General features: G+C 38.1%; 2 protein-coding genes across 4 annotated transcripts in view; one reads left to right on the top strand and one right to left on the bottom strand.

Annotated features, from left to right (window-relative positions):
* Positions 1–9,646, bottom strand: LOC117526177. 3 transcript variants are annotated; one of them, XM_034188215.1, is made up of 10 exons: positions 9,532–9,646; positions 9,393–9,457; positions 9,195–9,321; positions 4,965–5,110; positions 4,300–4,445; positions 3,935–4,097; positions 2,970–3,063; positions 2,793–2,862; positions 1,740–1,813; positions 1–1,591 (listed from the first exon to the last, which is right to left on the bottom strand). In XM_034188215.1, the coding sequence occupies exons 1-10, from the start codon at positions 9,543–9,545 to the stop codon at positions 601–603; spliced, it is 1,890 nt and encodes a 629-aa protein (XP_034044106.1). In that variant the 5' UTR covers positions 9,546–9,646; the 3' UTR covers positions 1–600. The 3 variants fall into 3 exon arrangements, with proteins under 3 accessions (XP_034044106.1, XP_034044115.1, XP_034044123.1); XM_034188224.1 differs by having other exon boundaries at positions 9,393–9,460; positions 9,535–9,561; XM_034188232.1 differs by lacking the exons at positions 9,195–9,321; positions 9,393–9,457; positions 9,532–9,646 and adding an exon at positions 5,244–5,272.
* Positions 9,647–13,032: 3,386 nt separating this feature from the next.
* Positions 13,033–20,798, top strand: part of si:zfos-1056e6.1 (uncharacterized protein LOC107988029 homolog) — a 51,698-nt gene continuing 43,932 nt past the window's right edge. The window contains exons 1-2 of the mRNA XM_034188244.1: positions 13,033–13,170; positions 16,632–16,699. Of these exons, the coding sequence (XP_034044135.1) occupies positions 13,095–13,170; positions 16,632–16,699 (144 nt within the window). The 5' untranslated portion in view covers positions 13,033–13,094. The remainder of the gene's footprint in view (positions 13,171–16,631; positions 16,700–20,798) is intronic.

The raw sequence follows: 20,798 nt of genomic DNA, 5'->3' as shown, positions 1-20,798 counted from the left end.
TTTGTTTCTGTTTTTAATGTAAAGCGCTCTATAAATAAATGCTGATTATGTCCTTGGCAGATGTAATAAATGAATAATTATTACACACACGTGACGGAGGACAGCAGGAGTCGCTGTGCATATGGTAGTCATTAGGCTTCACTGCCTGACAGCTAAAGAATTCTCTGGCCACTCAGGCCAGAGGAGGCGTTTTTAGCGGACTGGTCAGAGCGTCCGCCTCCCACGCTGGAGATTGTGAGTTCGCATCCCCAGGGGGGTAAGTGGGAGGAGTCAATCACAATGCAATGCAGACGAGACAGAGCAAAGCCGCTACACATACTGTGTACATGAATAAAATGTTTATTGACTAGTGGAGGACCCCTTAAGCCCAGTGCATTCTGCTGGAATTATATCCCACAATAGGAACTCTCTGACATTCCCCAGTTGTACGTAGAGGATATGATGGATTAAATGAACATTTAGCCTTGTTGTACCTGCTTTTGCAGTGACCCAACAACAGATTGATAATATGACTTGAAAAAGCAGCTATTAGCGGGTGGGTGAATGGATGCTACACATCTCTAGAATATACCTATAATAATATATACAAGGATCAGAGAATCAATGCTGCACACTTTGATAACCGCTGTCCATGATTATAGGCATTGAAAGGTCTCCAGAAAAATTGATAAAAGGGCAGTGAAGCCCCAAAAGACACTGACCATCCTTAGGACCAGGAATGAAATTTGGAATGTCCACCCTCGAGGAACTGGAATTTTTCCCAGGAAATGTGTCTAAATCTGCCCTTTTATCACAATTATTCTGCAAAGCACATAAACTCTTTGGCTGTGCCACTAGATTTTGGAATGATTGGTAATCATCATCAACAACCAAAAAGCTGCATCCATCTGCAGGCCGACTGTCATGGAGGGGGAATTGATCACATTTGATTTTGTGTTTACTGCACACATCTTGAGTGTTATCATTTGGCGTTGGCACGTCACTGACTACACCATCACTAGACTCATTTGTGTTGATGTTGGATACCGCAGAGAACAAGATGGAATCTTCTACATGTGACAGAATCCCAGAATCTACACTGCATTGCTGATATGACATATCTGTTTGGATGAGCGATGAAATGTTTGGCTGTAATTTAGCATCTTGTTGCACCGGAATCAGACAAGTCAGTACCTCTTGGTCATTTGCCGACATGTTACCCTCAGTGGGTTGGTACGCAGAACCACACAGTATTCCTGTGTCCGTTTGGTTGCTAGAGAGGAGACTCGTAATCTGAGTTTGGAATGCAGGCATGATGGAATAGGTCTTGTTGCTGAAGGCAGATGGTGTAAAACTGTTCAAATCATCAGCTGTCACTCCACACAGATTGTCAGAAGTGGAGCTCAAGCAGTTATGGTAGTAGTCTGTCGGCGAACTGGTGGTCACTGAAGGTGTAATCCTGAGCTCTGACATGGCTTGACTGAGAGCCTTCTGAACACCGGCTTTGATGTTGGGTTCCACCTTAGCATAACTGAGAGAAGAGGAGCCTGTACTGACCCCGCTGCTCTGCTCCTGGCTCCCACAGCTCCTGTCAGTCACAGCACACTTTGACCTGGACACAGGGTAACAAAAAGTGGCATGGTTTAAAAGGGCAACACAACAACATAAAGTAAGTAAATAAATACAAATAAATTGAATGGGAAACTTTTAACTGGTAGTGTATTTCCAGAAATATCTTGTATTGTTGATTGAACACTCACCATAGTTTGTCATCATCCAGATGAGTGACATCAACACTTATATTCGAAAAGTTTTCTTGTGATGGGGCCAAGAGCTGAAATGAGTATGAACAATTACAACTTCCCAAGACAATCTGCACATTTTCATATATACATTACAATCAGGATGTCAACATACAGTACTGTGCAAAGCTAATCTAATATCTGGGAATTTTGTTAAAGAAAGTAGTCCATTAAAGACAATAAAGCAAGCAAATGAATTAAATATTCATTTTAAAAAACCTAATGCGTGCATGTTTTGTTAAAAGTAGTAATACAATGTATTCAAAAAGTAAAACAAATTAACTTTAAAAAAAATAAAGGCTTGAGGATTTTGATGAAAAAAAACAGTATATCAAAGAAAGTAAGACAAGCAGACTAAATAAAAAAAGAAACAGACAATCTTGTTTGTTTATTTTGTTAGTATTTTGAACGTTAACTCAAAACTTCACATTGAAGAATTTTTCTCATGAACTCAACCCTGTTAATTATGTAATTTTTTAAGTTAATTTACTGTCTTAATGTATTTATAAATTGTTTAGGTTCTTTTTATCATACATACATTTATTATTATTATCAGCATTATTATTTTATTATTACATTTTATTATTATTTCTATTTTGTCAGTTGATTTTTAAATGGACCACAATGGAAATAAGCGTTTTCATTTTCTTGTGTCTTCCATGTATTTTAAATCTATTTACAGTTATATTATGTACTTACATTGGACTTACTAAATAAAATCACACACACACACACACACACACATGCTTTTAATATACAGATGATTTACTGCCCCCTGCTGGAATGGTGTGTGAGTCCAGAATGTAATTAGCAACGTTCAATAATATTTGTAGTTTCTCCAAAAACATTAGTCCTGTCAATGTTCTGTTTTGGCGCTGTTCATTCTTGACCCAAAACACATAAGCATACCAAACAGCAAATGTCAGCTATCCACGTTTTCTGGGTGATCGACGCCACACACGCACACACAGGCCACTGGGCTATTATAATTTAAATGACCAGGAGACTCACCATTATCTTAGCAGGATGCACATTAATAAGCTTTGGATTTGGGTATTTGTCCCACCACACAGCTTTCAAGCTAAAGTCAAACACACAAATAAAATTGCATGATGTACACAGAGTAAGTTCTAGTATTTAAGGGAAAATGCTTTCAATCAACTCAGAAAAGATTTCATGATAACTTACTTTACGAAACAGACAATTGCAACACTGGTAATGACGACTGAAGCAACACTCAGGATGATAATCTCAGCCAAGTCCAGGACATAAGAGGAGGCAGCTGCGAAGTAAAAAAAAATAATAATAATTATGCAAAATCAATTAAAAATGAAAGGCTGTATCTCTGAGACAAGACAAGAGAATGAAAGTCTCATTCCCTCTGCACACATTTTCCTACATCATTGTTGGGTCAATGTCCTCCATGTTTGCACGGTTTTGGACACTTTGATATTCAGCAGCAAGTAGGGACCAACAACTTCAGTTAATGATAATCTACTCTACCACCTGAACTACAGTCACCCCTAAAATTACCGTTAAAACAAACTAATACTATGAAATAATAAGTTGCATCATGTACCAAATTTATCAGAGGCTAATTTCCATCTGTAGTCTTTATACTGAACAAAATATATAAAAAATTGGCAAAAAAGATCTTGACTCACTTTGTCTTCCCTGCTGTCAGACACTCCATCATCTCTGTATGACCTCACAAAGGGCACCTTTCAAACTTTAGTCAACTTTTCATCCATTCTCTCATGTTTAAAGTGCAATAAAATTAGTTGTATTTATACATTTCAAAATGACTTAGTGACAGAACAGTTGCTGAAGTTGACTGAATATGTTTATAGATGAAATCTATCTAGTAATGTTTTGGCAACATTTTCAGACATCAATGGGATTATCACTACAGTGCAGCAGTAGCAAAATATAACACAAGAACAACAAAAACTAAACTGTAATGCCTGAGTAATTTTTACACTGAACTTTTTCAAGGTTCCTAGGAAAGCCGAACTGTGTCAACATCTTAAGCAAAGAGAGAACACAACTGAGATGAGCAGTTTGTTGAGCATTACGACAACCACAGAGATGATTATATCAGACAAACATCCACATTACAGTATGTAACTAGTAAATGTTAAGAAGAGACTTACGGACTTCGAATTCCACTTCCTCGCTACTGTCAGAGTACCGGCCACTATAGTTTGTGTAGCTTTTCACACGGACCAAATATGTTCCTGGCTCCAGCTCTTGACCAGGTATTTCATAGTAAGAAAATCCATTCATTACTGCTTGTGTTGCAGTTTTATTATATACCTAGAAAAAAAACCCAAGAAATTTCAAAGAAAATATTGAAAATGAGGGTTTTTCAGCTTTTTTTTTTTAAATGAATAAGGTACTCAAGATTTAACAATGCAGACATTAACATTAACTTTAACTGAAATGTAATCCAAGTGATAAATAACTCAGTCTACAGGAAATCATTTAACGAAAAAGCATTCTATCATTTGGAACCTACCTTTTCCATATCACCTTTTTTGTGGTAAGTCACAGTGTCGATCAACCTGTCCCTGAAAAATGCTTTTGCGGCGTTTCTCTTCCATGTGACTTTGAAATTCCCATGGGTCTCGTTTACTGAGACAGTTGTTGGAGCTTTGGGCTTTACTGAAAATACATTTCAAACAGATGGAGATTTAAATAAATAAATAAATAAATAAATAAATAAAAAAATCCTCATTTAGCAGCTATATCCATCTCTTTCAGCTGCTATTGAAACTGGCTGAAGGACAATGCTCATTTTTGTCAAAATTCTAAAAAGTAGACATGATTTGTTTTAAATTATGCAAATCTGGTGGTTTTCACAAACATATATAAAAATGACTGTAAATCCTGAATGATTAATGCAATATTTTGTGGAGCTCCTTGAATTAAAGCTGAAAGTCTCCACTACAAACACATCTTTATTGTTTTCCAACTCCATTATAGTAGAGTACAGAGGCAAAAATTACTAAAACTGGGTCAATGTCCAAATACTTATGAACAAGCACTTTGGCACTAGAGGACAACAGCGCAAAAGAAACAACAAAAACAAGCCCACCCCCAAAAATATGTACATAAATAACTAAATAAATACTCTCAGCATGGGGATGAAAACATTCATACACTATGTTAGACTGAACTCACTGCTGTATGTGATGCTGATTGATTTAGATGCCACAATTTTGTTCTCCTTCGAAACCGTTGCTATACAAGTATCCGATATAATCAGCACCATGTTGATGGAGCAACAGCAGCCAGAATCACACTGCTTGAAAATACAATCATTCTCCCTGTGGAAAACAAATGAATGCACTAAATACACATAGGAAATGTTTAGGGGAGACCAGGCATAATTATTACTTGTTTACTTGGAACTTGGCTGTTACACCAAGTGGTCATAAGCTCATAAGTGTACATACCCACCTCCAGATTTAGCATTTACACAGATGTTTCATTATTGTGTGAAAGGTGTTGAACTTTTTACAATCAATAAATAATTGAGAAATTTAGGTATTTGGACTATTTTTTTTGTAAACAAGAATTGACTAGGCATTGGGCAGTGCAGTCTCGTTTGAGGGCGGCCACTAAAGGGGTAAAATATGATGCGTATGACGCAATAATCGTGGCCCTTTCACTGAGTTTTTGAGCAAATTACGCATCAAACAAAGTGAAAATGCAACGAAAAAGCTAACATGCGGTGGAAAGTGGACACGTGTAGGGCTGCAGCTATTGATTATTGTAGTAATCGATTATTCTGGCAATTAATTGAGTAATCGGATAAAAAGTACTTTTGCGTTTTAAAACATTAACAGTCCAGGGCTCTCCCTAAGTCATGGCACAGTGTCACTACAGAGATTGTCAAATTTAGTGTATCCCTTTGTGTTTTTCTGGGTAATTATTATTTTTTTTCACATCTTTACAAGTTTTGGATCTTTCCTGGTGTCAGGAGCTCAGTCAAAGTCTTGACATTTTGCTGAAATGGTGATGGGATGTGGCTTTCTGTTTTTTGTTTTCCCCAACTTGTAAAAATTTAACCATTTTTATTCATTTATTTCTTTATTAAGCTGGTGGACTGGGTCCCTGCATGAATTTCTTTTTAACACTCCCTCTGCGATTCAGCCAATGCATTTCATTTTCTGCTGGAAGTTGAACATGCAGCCTCGCAGTCACTGGTTTATGTATTATTATTTTATTTGAGTTCCCGTGTTTGTGAAGCATTGTGTGTTGCCCAAAAAAGCGAAAATTAAAAAGCGAAACACTCATTGCGAGTCACACATAAGAAAGTGCGGACTTCTTCCAGAGATTGTGGCCGGGACGGAGCTGTGTGAGGGCAGTGCTGAGCTGCTCACACCGGCAGAGAGAGGCAGCAGCCGTCCACCGCGCGTAGACCGGCCAGCGGACGAAACTGTTAAAAAAACAAAACAAAACACTGCTTTGCTTTAAATGCACAGTAAGCTATTTCAGATGATCAGCGTGGCCCGACTTTTTCCTGAAAGGCTTTATTTCACTCTGTCACGTTGGAAAGCTGTAGCTTTTGTGCTAATTTGATTAGCGCTTGCTCTACTTCTTCTGTTTTTTGGGGGGCATTACAGCGCCACACACAGGCCTGGCATATGTACTACAACGTTAAATGAAGCTTCGAGGCACAGAATTTGCCTCGAATATTTTTTGTAATCGAATTACTCGACTAATCGTTTCAGCGCTAGACACGTGTTTCAGTTTGTTTATGACCCGGAGCTCAAACATGTTGAGACAGTTGCGCAAGCGAGAGACCGCAGCTACTCTGGTTAGCTGTGTAGGCTAACACTTCCCAACACGACCTCTCCCATTTGCCTTGTTTTCCCTTCTCCACTGGGAATTGAAAAAACCTGCACTTTTCCCCGACTGCTTTGGTGATGGCAGCTGAAAACAAAACAGTACACCATTTTTTTTGTGTGAAGTGATGCAGCGTTTATGTTGCGCAATGGCAGGCTGTTCCTGGAAGCGGTCAAATCAGGCGATTTCGCGCCAAGGTTCAAACGAGCTGCGCCGCCCCATTTACATTAAACAACACTTACTCAAGTACAATTTTATCCCTTTAAGCCGTGCTCAGCTCTCCTTTTTGTCTCCTAACACAAGATGAACCTAATTATATTTGACATAATTAATTGTATTTAATGTATTGTGTTTTTAGTAAACCATGTAGTGTTTTGTTCATTGTCATTCCAATACTGAAAGTTGTGGACCTGTGTTTAAAATAAAGATCATTTTTTAAATAATTTACAGTAGGGAGTGCGAAATACATCCTATGTATTGTTAGTAAAGCCTGTGTCATACCATGGTGGACCAAGGACACAGATGAGGAGCTGATAACAATTTTGGATATCCATTCATGTTTGTTTATGTCCTACAAATGTCCTTCTCTCATCCGTAAAATGAGTTCCTTGTCAGCTGATGTCCACACTCTGAGGGACATCAGACACAGAGCTTTCACACTGCCTGCATATTTGTTTACCATTTTGTGATCTACTTGTTATTTACTTTAACAATACTCATGCATTTAGATCCTACACCCGTCCGATGCTTCAGACTGAGTTTCTGATTGGCCAAACCTCCAGCATGACAGTTCCCAATGCAGGAACATGCAGCGCGGCTGTTCATTTAGCCAGTGAAGAAAGAGACAGCACGGTTGTGTACTTTTTCATCTGGACATCAGAGTGCACTCTGTGGATTCTCTTGGGCAGGAGGCGCCACAGTTATTTGATGTCCTCAGCTGCCAATGCACGAATGTTGTGAGGAAGTTGATCGTGGCATCACGATCCCCGAGCAAGCGGGATTCTTCTCACATTTTGGATCACACCTCGGCAAATCCTGCTCAAATCCAGCTCCCCTAGTGCACACATGTGTCTTGAAACCGGGAAGATCATTCTGCTGAATGCAGCTACCAATGGAAATGTGATGTCATTTGTCCATCAGAACCCCAAATCCATGAGAGATTAACAGATTACACTATTTTGCCACCGGACGAAATACTTAAATTTGTAACAAATCCATTTGCTCTATCAGTCACAGTGTGACACGGCCTTTACACATGCCTGTATTTAGGTGACAAATTTTACAGCATGATCACTTTTGCTTCTTTTGTTTCTTGTGGGAGGTGATCGTCTCATGCTTAAGCACTGAGCTTCAGACCAGAGAATCCTCGGTTCAAAACCCAACCAGACCAGAAAATCACTAAGGGCCCTTGGGCAAGGTCCTTAATCCCTGAGTTCCTACCGGTGTGTAGTGAGCGCCTCGCATGGCAGCACCCTTACTTCAGTGTGTGAGTGTGTTTGTGTGAATGGGTGATTGTGAGGCATAATTTTAAAGTGCTTTGAGCTTCTGATGCAGATGGAAAAACGCTATATAAATGCAGTCCATTTACTATTTGTTACAATTTATACCAGTTACTTTTATAGCCTGGATTGTGAGAAATGTAGATTGTATCAAGAGAACTCCTCATTTTTAACATGACTAACAAATATGTATAATTATACAGGCTGAAAGAACAGCTATTTGCAGCTGATAAATGTGGAAAATCTATCAAATATTTGAGAGTTGCAACAAAATAAATTCTATAAACACTCAAGAAATATGTGTAACAATTGTTCCACTATCACTGGAACCCATTAGTTTTAAAATTTGTTTATTCAATATGGAATATTATATGACTTGAAACTATAGGTGTTGACAAATGTGTTTGTAAAAGGTTGGTAAAACATTTGAAAATTATAACAACAACAACAACAAAAAATCATTATGACAGATTTTCAGCAAATGTAAGAACCGGGCCAATTTTGTTCAAACCTAACACGAGCTATTGCTACAGCCTACCTTGTTATGAATTAACAGATTGCATCAAGGAAAGTCCTTATTTGCTAAGTTATTTTATTAAATGTGTGATATTGTGTTATGTTTAAAACAGTTATGAGCAATAACCCAACATAGAAGATTTAGTGCAATTAAAAGCTGTAACAAAATAATGTCTCAACTACATACATTCAAGTGATGTGTGTAACTGTCCCTTTTGTCAGTAAAACTTAATTTATGTTTTCCACATAGTAATGAGTGTAGATTGTATCAATGGAAAGTTTTCTTTGTGGCATTACTTTATTAAGTGTGTAATGATGAGGGCTGTAACAACAGCAACTTGAGGGTAAACAAACAGAGCTGTAACACAAAGATAAATAAATCTTCCAATTATTCCAGTATTGGTAACTTTTATCCCGGTCTCCCCTACATTCTGGTGCATTTTTGTTTTGACAGTTGCAAAAACCTTTTCAACACATCATAATTTCTTAATTTACACGTCTTCAAAGCAATGCTATGTCTATGTGAGAATTCGGTTCAACTCACTCGTTTGTAATATTTAAAGTATACTCGCTGCAGTTTTGCTGTCCGGAGTTTTTCTGGAAGTGGCAGGACATGGTTTCCTCCATGTCGTTGGTACAGACGAAATTTGGGCGTGTTTCGTCTTCAAAAACTGAAAGAAACGGACAGTAATAGTCAAATTAAACCCGGACTACTTATAAAAGCCTCCGTTCCTCCTTTTACCTGGAGCGGGAGTGGAAATCGAGATTCCCAAATAAAGGATTTGGACAAAATACACCCACAGTCTCCTGAAACGAAAGGAATCGCGCGTTACTTTTTGCCAAATTTCGCGAGTTTAAGGAGAAGAAAATGGAAAAATTACCCCTGTGACTTCATGCTGAGAATCCTTCTTTGTTCTAAAGCGCCGTTTCGGATCTGTAGGCGGTGACGCAACGTTCCCCTTCCGGAAATATTGCTCCACGTCTTGTTTCCGTGGAAGTTCGTCCTCTTTTACACAGAACAAAAACGGAACTATCATACTCGGTCATACTCATAATCACACTCTGTCTTCAACATAGGTACACTTCAACTGTGAGACTAAAAGGGGAAAAAGTCCAGGAAATCACATTGTAGGATTTTTAAAGAATTTATTTGTAAATTATGGTGGAAAATAAGTATTTTGTCACCCACAAACAAGCAAGATTTCTGGCTCTCACAGACCTGTAACTTCCTCTTTAAGAAGTTCTTCTGTCCTCCACCTGTTACCTGTATTAATGGCACCTGTTTAAACTTATCTGTATAAAAGACACCTATCCACAGCCTTAAACCGTCAGACTTCAAACTCAACCATGGCCAAGACCAAAAAGCTGTTGAAGGACACCAGGAAGAAAATTGTAGATGTGCTCCAGGCTGGGAAGAGTGACTCTACCATCGGCAAGCAGGTTGGTGTGAATAAATCAAGTGTGGGAGCAACTGTAAGAAAATGGAAGACATACAAGACCATTGATAGAAAATCGAAGAAACACAAGATGACTGTCAATCTTCCTCAGTCTGGGGCTCCATGCAAGGTTTCCAGTTTAAATCTGCTGGAATCACTTTACAAAATCATAAATATACATCGTGAGAAACTAAAAAAAATTAGCTGTAACAAATTACATCAATTTTTTTAAGTTGATCCAAAGTAGCATTTTTTCAGTGTGGTTTAAAATCCTGCAGGGCAGCGAGGTCCCCCTGCTCAAGCCAGTACATGTCCAGGCCCATCTGAAGTTTGCCAGAGAGCATATGGATGATCCAGAAGAGGATTGGGAGAATATCATGTGGTCAGATGAACCAAAATAGAACTTGTTGGTAAAAACTCGTCGTGTTTGGAGGAAGAAGAATGCTGAGTTGCATTCCAAGAACACCATACCTACTGTGAAGCATGGGGGTGGAAACATCATGCTTTGGGGCTGTTTTTCTGCAAAGGGGACAGGACAACTGATCCGTGTTAAGGGAAGAATGAACGGGACCATGTATCATGAGATTTTAAGCCAAAACCTCCTTCAATCAGTGAGAGCATTGAAGATGCAACGTGGTTGGGTCTTCCAGCATGACAATGATCCCAAACACACCGCTAGGGCAATGAAGGAGTGGCTCTGTAAAAAGCGAGTCAAGGTCCGGGAGTGGCCAAGCCAGTCTCCAGACCTCAACCCCATAGAAAATTTGTGGAGGGACTTGAAAGTCCGTGTTGCCCAGCGACAGCCCCAAAACATCACTGCTGTAGAGGAGATCTGCATGGAGGAATGGACCAAAATACCAGCTACAGTGTGTGCAAACCTGGTGAAGACTTACAGGAAACATTTGACCTCTGTCATTGCCAACAAAGATTATGTTACAAAGTACTGAGTTGAACTTTTGTTATTGACCAAAGACTTATTTTCCACAATAATTTACAAATAAATTCTTTAGAAATCCTACAATGTGATTTCCTGGATTTTTTTTTTTTCCTCATTTTGTCTCTCACAGATGAAGTGCAGCTATGATGAAAATTACAGACTTCTCTCATCTTTCTAAGTAGGAGAACTTGCACAATCAGGGAGTGACTAAATACTTTTTACCCCACTGTGTGTGTGTGTGAGTGTGTGTATATATCAGCAACATGCAGAGATGCATGCAATATCAGAAGGTTGCCAGCCTCACTGCAGCAATTTCTATTTTTTCCCAGCATTTCAAGGAAAATTTGGCTGGCATCAATCTTGAAGATCCTGATATTGTTCCAGAAGAACCAGCCTCTTTTGCTGAACAGCAAAACTCATTAAGAACAATTCCCATTTTATTTTCAGTCACAAATTATTTCAATATCACTGAGGTATCACACATATGATAAAATATGCATAATTTATTTCAGTCCACACAAATCAAAGAAAATATGAGAAGCATCATAAAAGACCTGACACCTGCCTTCAGTTTCTATTAAGTTGCCAAAACTGTAGAAAAATCACCAGCAAGCCCAGTGGTTTTGTATGATATTACATGATTTAAATTGACATGAAAGTTTTGTACTTTCAGAACTGTGCACATTGCTAGAGAAGCATCTGCGTCCCTGCATCATCAGACGTCCAGGATATCTGTGATCAATCGTGAGGCCTCACAGGCCGCATTCTACCAGACAGCGGCTGACAGGATGATGCAGGTGACCGCTGTCACCAGAGACCAACAGCTGACTATGTGGCTGGTGGGCTGGCGCTGCAGGTGTTCACCAAACTGTTGGATGCAGAGCTGAGGCGTTCCAAATCTGGCAACGTGAACAGCCTTGTTGGGCAGATCTCAAGCACACTTTTTTCCCCTCAGATAAAATACTATTTAGAGAAAAACAGAAATCATCAGTATTTGCAGAATTGATTGAGTTAATTTTGTAAAATCAATATAAACATAGAAATGTGAATATATCAATGATACACGGATGACACAATAATACATAAATGCTTATTTTCATTGTGGTCCATATGAGGCTAAAACTTAACACTGAGGAGCTTGATTAAACATGTACAGATTGTAAAGACATTATAATCTCATCAGTCAATGTAAATAGCAATAAGTGTATAATTTATATATAATCATTTACACTGGGATAACAATAAAATAAAGTACAAATTGAACAGAGAACAATAAGATCTTAATAAGATCTTAATAAATTTAAATAAATTGCAACTGTATGCCTGTAGAAGTGTAGACAACAAATTAACACTGCGTTTCAGACAAGAAAACAACAACAAATAGCACAGAGAGTCGGACTATAAAATAATGGACTAGAAGATAAGATCGTCTTTTGGTCCAGAAATCACATTAAAAAAACAAAACAAATAAAAGGGTGGTGTTTCTCTTCCCTTAGCTAACTGAATAAAATTGACTTTAACTGTCTTTTAAAACTTGCCCTGTTGCTAATTGACTGCAAGATCTATATTTTATATAAGATATATTTGATCAGAATAGTTCCCGACATGTGGGATATGAGGGTTATAGCTTGATCTTTCAACCTAACTGGTTCTTTGCAAACCTTTGCTGCAAAACAGTTCGGCACTGACGAAGCATTTTCATTTTGAGAGCAGCGTTACTTTGTGAGGGATAATCGGGGCAGCTAAAAAATGTAAGGCTCGCAAAATTATTCAGATTAATTAATCTAAATATATGTTTATCTTTAACCTTATTTTGTAAGGTTTGATATCGTCAATTCCCAGCTGAATACTGGAGTTTATAATACCTGTAAAGTTTATAATACCTGTAAACGAAGACCTGGGTGCAGAGCAAAAGACCGGAAGTAAAGAACCCCGAGTCCTCTCGCACGTGCGGCACAATCTCACTTTTATTTTGAAAGTACCGGAACAGCTTGCTTAAGTAAGCTTCAGCAGTATTATTTTTTAAAGTGCCTGTTGTCGTGTCCTATGTGAGCGCTGTGCTGCGTCTGTGATGTCTAACATTGTTTGTGATAAGTCCGCGCAGATGACAACGGTTTGGATTGCACTGAGACGGCTTGATAAAAACGGTTTGTATGTTTGTTGTATTCTTTGATTTATTTGACTCAGGCTGCGTGCGCGAGCAAGTGTGTATCCATGGCAACCTGCGCCCACTGAAGACTTCAGCTAATGTAATGCGCCTGATATATTTTTTTTTTTTTAAATGAAAGATTGAAAATGCTATTCACAATACACTAAAGTTTTACGCCAAACAAATGTAACGTGTGCGCCCGGCTGTACAGCTTCACACGTGATGTACGTGTGACCGTCTGCATGTGACAGTGAGTGGAGTCAGTGAGATCTGTGAAAGAAATAAGCTGTTATCAGAGTTGCATTACTGATTCACCTATTTTTGTTTGTTTTTTCAGTTTTTCAAATGTTAACTTTAAAATGTGTATATACAGTGGTGTTCAGAATAATAGTAGTGCTATGTGGCTAAAAAGATTAATCCAGGTTTTGAGTATATTTCTTATTGTTACATGGGATACAAGGTACCAGTAGATTCAGTAGATTTTCACAAATCCAACAAGACCAAGCATTCATGATATGCACACTCTTAAGGCTATGAAATTGGGCTATTAGTAAAAAAAAAGTAGAAAAGGGGGTGTTCACAATAATAGTAGTGTGGCATTCAGTCAGTGAGTTCGTCAGTTTTGTGGAACAAACAGGTGTGAATCAGGTGTCCCGTATTTAAGGATGAAGCCAGCACCTGTTGAACATGCTTTTCTCTTTGAAAGCCTGAGGAAAATGGGACGTTCAAGACATTGTTCAGAAGAACAGCGTAGTTTTATTAAAAAGTTGATTGGAGAGGGGAAAACTTATACGCAGGTACAAAAAAATTATAGGCTGTTCATCTACAATGATCTCCAATGCTTTAAAATGGACAAAAACAAAAAACAAAAAAAAAACAGAGATGCGTGGAAGAAAACAGAAAACAACCATCAAAATGGATAGAAGAATAACCAGAATGGCAAAGGCTCACCCATTGATCAGGTCCAGGATGATCAAAGACAGTCTGGAGTTACCTGTAAGTGCTGTGACAGTTAGAAGACGCCTGTGTGAAGCTAATTTATTTCCAAGAATCCCCCGCAAAGTCCCTCTGTTAAATAAGACGTGCAGAAGAGGTTACAATTTGCCAGTGAACACATCAACTGGCCTAAAGAGAAATGGAGGAATATTTTGAGGACTGATGAGAGTAAAATTGTTCTTTTTGGGCCCAAGGGCCGCAGACAGTTTGTGAGACGACCCCCAAACTCTGAATTCAAGTCACAGTTCACAGTGAAGCATGGTGGTGCAAGCATCATGATATGGGCATGTTTCTCCTACTATGGTGTTGGGCCTATATATCGCATACCAGGTATCATGGATCAGTTTGGATATGTCAAAATACTTGAAGAGGTCATGTGGCCTTATGCTGAAGAGGACATGCCCTTGAAATGGGTGTTTCAGCAAGACAATGACCTCAAGCACACTAGTAAATGAGCAAAACCTGGTTCCAAACCAACAAATTAATGCCTCGCAGAAGTGAAGAAATCATGAAAAACTGTGGTTATACAACTAAATACTAGTTTAGTGATTCACAGGATTGCTAAAAAAGCAGTTTGAACATAATAGTTTTGAGTTTGTAGCGTCAACAGCAGATGCTACTATTATTGTGAACACCCACTTTTCTACTTTTTTTTTTTTACTAATAGCCCAATTTCATAGCCTTAAGAGTGTGCATATCATGAATGCTTGGTCTTGTTGGATTTGTGATAATCTACTGGTACCTTGTTTCCCATGTAACAATAAGAAATATACTCAAAACCTGGATTAATCTTTTTAGTCATGTAGCACTACTATTATTCTGAACACTACTATATATATATATATATATATATATATATATATATATATAAACAGATACAAAAATTCATGCCCAAAAGGCTTCAAACAGCAATCCAAAATACATTAAGTACATTACATTATTTTAAGGTTAGGCTGTTTAAATGAGTTTTACATTGGTTTAAAGCAGTTTGAATCAATTTTATACGTGGAACGTCTTTATTTGTCGTTTGAATGTGTATTTGTAATTGTGTTTAGTATTTGCTGCTGCCTATCTTGGCCAGGACTACCTTGAAAAAGATTCTTAATCTCAACGGGATTTTATTCCTGGTTAAATAAAGGTTAAATAAATCAAAATAACAGCCTGTCCAATTTGGATTAAGGATTATATAAAATGTTTCTCACTAGATTTGAAGAATTTTGTCCTGTTACCCATTTCATTGTTTATGGTTTCTGTTTGCTTCTGTGTCTTTTTGAGTTATCAAGTTGTGCTATATAGGTATAACTTTTTTCCTGATATATAATGTGCAAAATCTCATGTATAATTAGTCTTTTTATACTGAACAATTTCATAATTCCTTATATCACTGCTATGACACCTGCCAGTACAAACCTTTTTGCTGCAGTGATAAGATGGCACATAGTGTGTTATTCTGATAGTGAAAAAATAAACAGGTGGTTGAAACCTCTTTAAGATGTTTTGAAAATGCTTAAAAACATTATTATTTTAAAGCATAATGCTATTTGTATGTAATATCTTAAATAGAGATTATGTCTAATTTAGTAAAATTAAAAACCTTTTAAGACAATTTGTGTTTCTGTTAATTTAAAACAAACTGGAGATTTGGTAAAATGTGATTTCATTCAGTTTGTAGTGAGTTTGATGCAGTGTAAAGCAGTGCAAGACATATTCCGTCTGTGTAGAACAGTAGTTTCCATATTATGTCTAATTTAGAAGTACTATAATTGATTTATTGAATTTAGTATGTTTATTTCAACAATCTATAAAACTGACTCTGCATTTATCATTATTTTTGTCAATATAAACACTGTTACTCAGATTCTTTGCAGAAATGTTGGAGGGCACAAATGTATATCTGCCTGGGATATGCGATTATGGGGGAAAAAAATACGTAATCTCAGTCGTCCCTCTGAAACATCTTGTTTGCGTTTCGACTGCTCCCGTTTTGTTCAGTCACCACAGCAGATCTAGTGCAGCTCTGCATTGGGATTTTGGAGCAGGTTTTACGCCGAATGCCCTTCCTGACACAACTTTCATTCTACCTGGAGAAACACGCACATTCCCCGGTTTTCCTAAGCGGTCTCCCAAGCAAGTACTAATCATTCCAGACCTCCTCTGCGTAGCTTCAGAGAACCTATGGGATCAGCCACACACTAAGCAGATTGGCTGCTGAAACAGCATCTTAAACATTTTAAATATATGTATTTTTTTAAAATTATTATATTACTCCTTAAAGTTTTGGTGAGGATGTGTCATATCAGAGATGACTACTGGAAACCCTTCTCGGGAGGTGATTTCACTTATTAGCCTTCCTTCAGTAGGGAAGCTAGACTTTAGCAATAGCAGTAGCACCATCCTCTCATAGAATCTGCATTCTTCTGAGAGAATCTGCATTCTTCTGAGTTTTTATTCCTCCTGTTACAGATGACAGGGTGGTGGCTCTACGAGAAGTGTCCATCCCTGAAACTGCTGATGTCACAGTTATCACAGAGGTGAGTTGAGCTGAGTCCTAGCTCATCTGCTGATCTTAGGCTGCATCTACACGGAAATAGGTTCAGGCACATCCGTATAAGTTTTGTATTGTATTACATCAAAAAACAGCAAGGAGTGCATAGAATTTTATAATCAAACCTTGTTTGGCTAAAATCTCAGTTTTGAGCAGTGGTTCCTAAACTTTTTCTGCTGGGCCCCCATTTTGGAGATATTTTTGAAGCACCTCTCCCCCCCCCCGACATCCCCCATTCTGACACACACATACACATCTTTTGCTTCTAAACTCCCACTAGAATTTATTTTAAACATTTTAATTTATACAAAACTACAGCTACTTATTGAACAAAGCAACAAAACAAAATAGTGACACATCACCTTTACAGAGGAATTATTAAAAGTAACACGCATCTAGTAGCTTGGCCCTGTGATAGCCTGGTGTCCTGTCCAGGATATACCCCGCGTCACGCCCTATGACTACCGGGATAGGCTCTCTCCCCCCGTGACCCTTAATTGGAGTAAGTGGGAATAGTAGATGGATGGATGGATCATGTAGCTTAAAATTTCTCTTATTTCTCACAAACTTGTCCATGTTCTGCTAGCAGGGCTCAAGCATGCCTCATCATTGTTGCCACATTCAGCTGATGTTTTCCCACCAAAAAGCTGTTAAGAAAACTGCCAAAATGCACATAAAACTGTATAACTATAAAATATTACTTATGTAACATGTAAATATTATATATATACAATATGTAATTAAATATAAATCAGTATTCTAACTGCATATTGTATCATAAAAAGCAATGCAGTTGAAGGATACTTAAAAGTCCTACAGCAACAATCTTTGTTTGCAACAAACCAAATTCATTTGCCTTGGCACCCCCGCCCCCTCACACACACACTAGGGGTCGAGCGGTATGGATTTCTAAAGGCCGAAACCGATACCAATACTTGAGGCCGATATTTGCTTGCTCAAAAAGGTGTAAAAATTTAGTATAAAACACTACTTTGTTTAAAAAGTTTTGTTTTGTAGCATATGTTTACTTGACATGACCTTTCAACATGACCTTTACACACAAAGTCCAAGGAGCTATAAATAACATTATTATGATGTTGAACAAATGAACAAATAAATTAACACAACCGACAGCTCCAGTCTGCACACTACTACTTTCCGCTATGACAGTCTGTGTGACAGCAGGCTTCAGTACTGACCGGCTGAACTTCTCTAACAAATCAAGTAGTCCTGTGGGTGGGACTTTGCTACAAACCAGAAAGCAGTGATTCATACACTCAACAAAAATATAAACGCAACACTTTTGGTTTTGCTCCCATTTTGTATGAGATGAACTCAAAGATCTAAAACTTTTTCCACATACACAATATCACCATTTCCCTCAAATATTGTTCACAAACCAGTCTAAATCTGTGATAGTGAGCACTTCTCCTTTGCTGAGATAATCCATCCCACCTCACAGGTGTGCCATACCAAGATGCTGATTAGACACCATGATTAGTGCACAGGTGTGCCTTAGACTGTCCACAATAAAAGGCCACTCTGAAAGGTGCAGTTTTGTTAAATGGGGGGGGGGGATACCAGTCAGTATCTGGTGTGACCACCATTTGCCTCATGCAGTGCAACACATCTCCTTTGCATCATCCGTGAAGAGAACACCTCTCCAACGTGCCAAACGCCAGCGAATGTGAGCATTTGCCCACTCAAGTCAGTTACGACGACGAACTGGAGTCAGGTCGAGACCCCGATGAGGACGACGAGCATGCAGATGAGCTTCCCTGAGATGGTTTCTGACAGTTTGTGCAGAAATTCTTTGGTTATGCAAACCGACTGTTTCAGCAGCTGTCCGAGTGGCTGGTCTCAGACGATCTTGGAGGTGAACATGCTGGACGTGGAGGTCCTGGGCTGGTGTGGTTACACGTGGTCTGCGGTTGTGAGGCTGGTTGGATGTACTGCCAAATTCTCTGAAACGCCTTTGGAGACGGCTTATGGTAGAGACATGAACATTCAATACACGAGCAACAGCTCTGGTTGACATTCCTGCTGTCAGCATGTCAATTGCACGCTCCCTCAAATCTTGCAACATCTGTGGCATTGTGCTGTGTGATAAAATGCACCTTTCAGAGTGGCCTTTTATTGTGGGCAGTCTAAGGCACACCTGTGCACTAATCATGGTGTCTAATCAGCATCTTGGTATGGCACACCTGTGAGGTGGGATGGATTATCTCAGCAAAGGAGAAGTGCTCACTATCACAGATTTAGACTGGTTTGTGAACAATATTTGAGGGAAATGGTGATATTGTGTATGTGGAAAAAGTTTTAGATCTTTGAGTTCATCTCATATAAAATGGGAGCAAAACCAAAAGTGTTGCGTTTATATTTTTGTTGAGTATATTTTAAAAGAGTGGTATCAGGTAATAGCCCCTCAGTGCCTGAACTATGTAATTTGCTCCATATGATGGGTACTTCTCAGATATCAAGTGGTCCATGTGAAGCAAAATAACTTTAAGTTAGATTTATAATGTTTTGTAATTTACTGTAAGAGCCACAACTTAAGACAATTTAACTTAAATGATACAAATTTCATATTTCTGTTATTTTATGTTGTGCTTAGGTCAGAAATAATGGATAAAAGGTCAAAAACACATTAATATTTGATGGATATAGCATTTGATCCCTTCTTCAAAACTGACTCAGTGTTAAATTGTCTGATAGAGATCTCTGCCTCACTGGATAAAAGCTACTGCATCAGAGCATAAATGTAAATTTACACACAGTAGCTTTAATCCAGTCAGGCAGAGTTTTTCTGTATCTTGATCTTTTTTCTTTCAACATTTTTGAGTAGGATTGCATTACTTTATATATATATATATATATATATATATATATATATATATATATATATATATATATATATATATATATATATATATATATATATATATATATATATATATATATATATATATACACACACATATATATAAACCCCTTTATTAATTGTCTTATTTGAACAAGACCTGAATATAGATTAATTTCTTTATAAACTCTAGACCCGGTTTCATAAAGCAGTCTAATCTTGTTTAGTGGACTAAACTCACTTAGTCGACTCATCTTTTGACATTAGTTGTTCGCGTTACCCGACTTACGGTTTTAGCCTGGTGTAGAGGAGGCTACACCAGGCTTTATTTGCTGTCATGCTTAAGATAATTGCCTCTCTGAATATTCTTGTCATTTTCTGTTTAAACACTGGAGTAAACAAAGTAACAAACTGCAACAACACTTCAGTGTCTTACCTCAAAAAAGGGGCAAGTGTTCCGGGACCGGAATAATCCATTGCAGATGTTTACGGATGCCAAGGTACTTCTCCTCTGCTGTGGCGGAGTCAGCCATGATTGTAGCAGATGGACCAACCCAGAAGTTAAACAAAACTGTCATGCATTGGAGGCATTTCTTGGCAATGGCACTTGCAAAGCCGCTATGACTGTGAAAATTGTTGAGTAACATAAAACGGCTAATCTACAAGTTTAGCCGTCAACATGAAATGGAGATTAGACGAATAATGTTGGGTGGCTAACCGTAGTTCACTAAGTAAGCTTAGCCAACTAAAGCCCTCGTCCCACCGAATAATATAGCCATTAATAATGAGCCACGTATGGATTTGTCAGTGATAATTCAAACAATGAGCCACATATATGAACATTGCTCAAACAATTAAAAAACACTGCGAGTGCGAGTAATTGCATCAGCGCACACAACGCAGCTCATCTGATGGATTCTAACAAGATGTTAAATCCATCATAAACATACTTTTACAGCTGCTCATAAGAAGGAATGAACATGCAACTGTTTTACCAACCCATTACAATATAAACATTACAAATACTTAACCTTTTAGACTGTTCCAAATACATTCTCCACCTCATGCAGCGCAGGAAAGAGAGAGGAAAAAAGCTTCAGATGAAACGGTCCTCTGTGATTCTGGAAGCGATTATAAGTGTTTTCAACAGCCAAACTTTGAGTGAAAATGATTAATCTGCTACAAAAGAATTTATATATGCAGTGTCCAGCGCAGAAAGCAGGTG

This window comes from Thalassophryne amazonica, chromosome 2 (genome assembly GCF_902500255.1).
Source record: "Thalassophryne amazonica chromosome 2, fThaAma1.1, whole genome shotgun sequence".
Classification (NCBI taxonomy): Eukaryota; Metazoa; Chordata; class Actinopteri; order Batrachoidiformes; family Batrachoididae; genus Thalassophryne; species Thalassophryne amazonica.
The sequence above is the reverse complement of the archived record's forward strand: the minus strand, read 5'-3'. Positions and strand labels throughout refer to the sequence as shown.

Excerpts from the sequence above, each read along its gene's own strand:
- LOC117526177 (XM_034188215.1), bottom strand. Across the intron at positions 5,111-9,194 it reads ACTTTAAATATTACAAACGA|GGAGAATGATTGTATTTTCA; the intron begins GTGAGTTGAACC and ends TGTTTTCCACAG. Across the intron at positions 2,863-2,969 it reads GCAATTGTCTGTTTCGTAAA|CTTGAAAGCTGTGTGGTGGG; the intron begins GTAAGTTATCAT and ends GTTTGACTTTAG.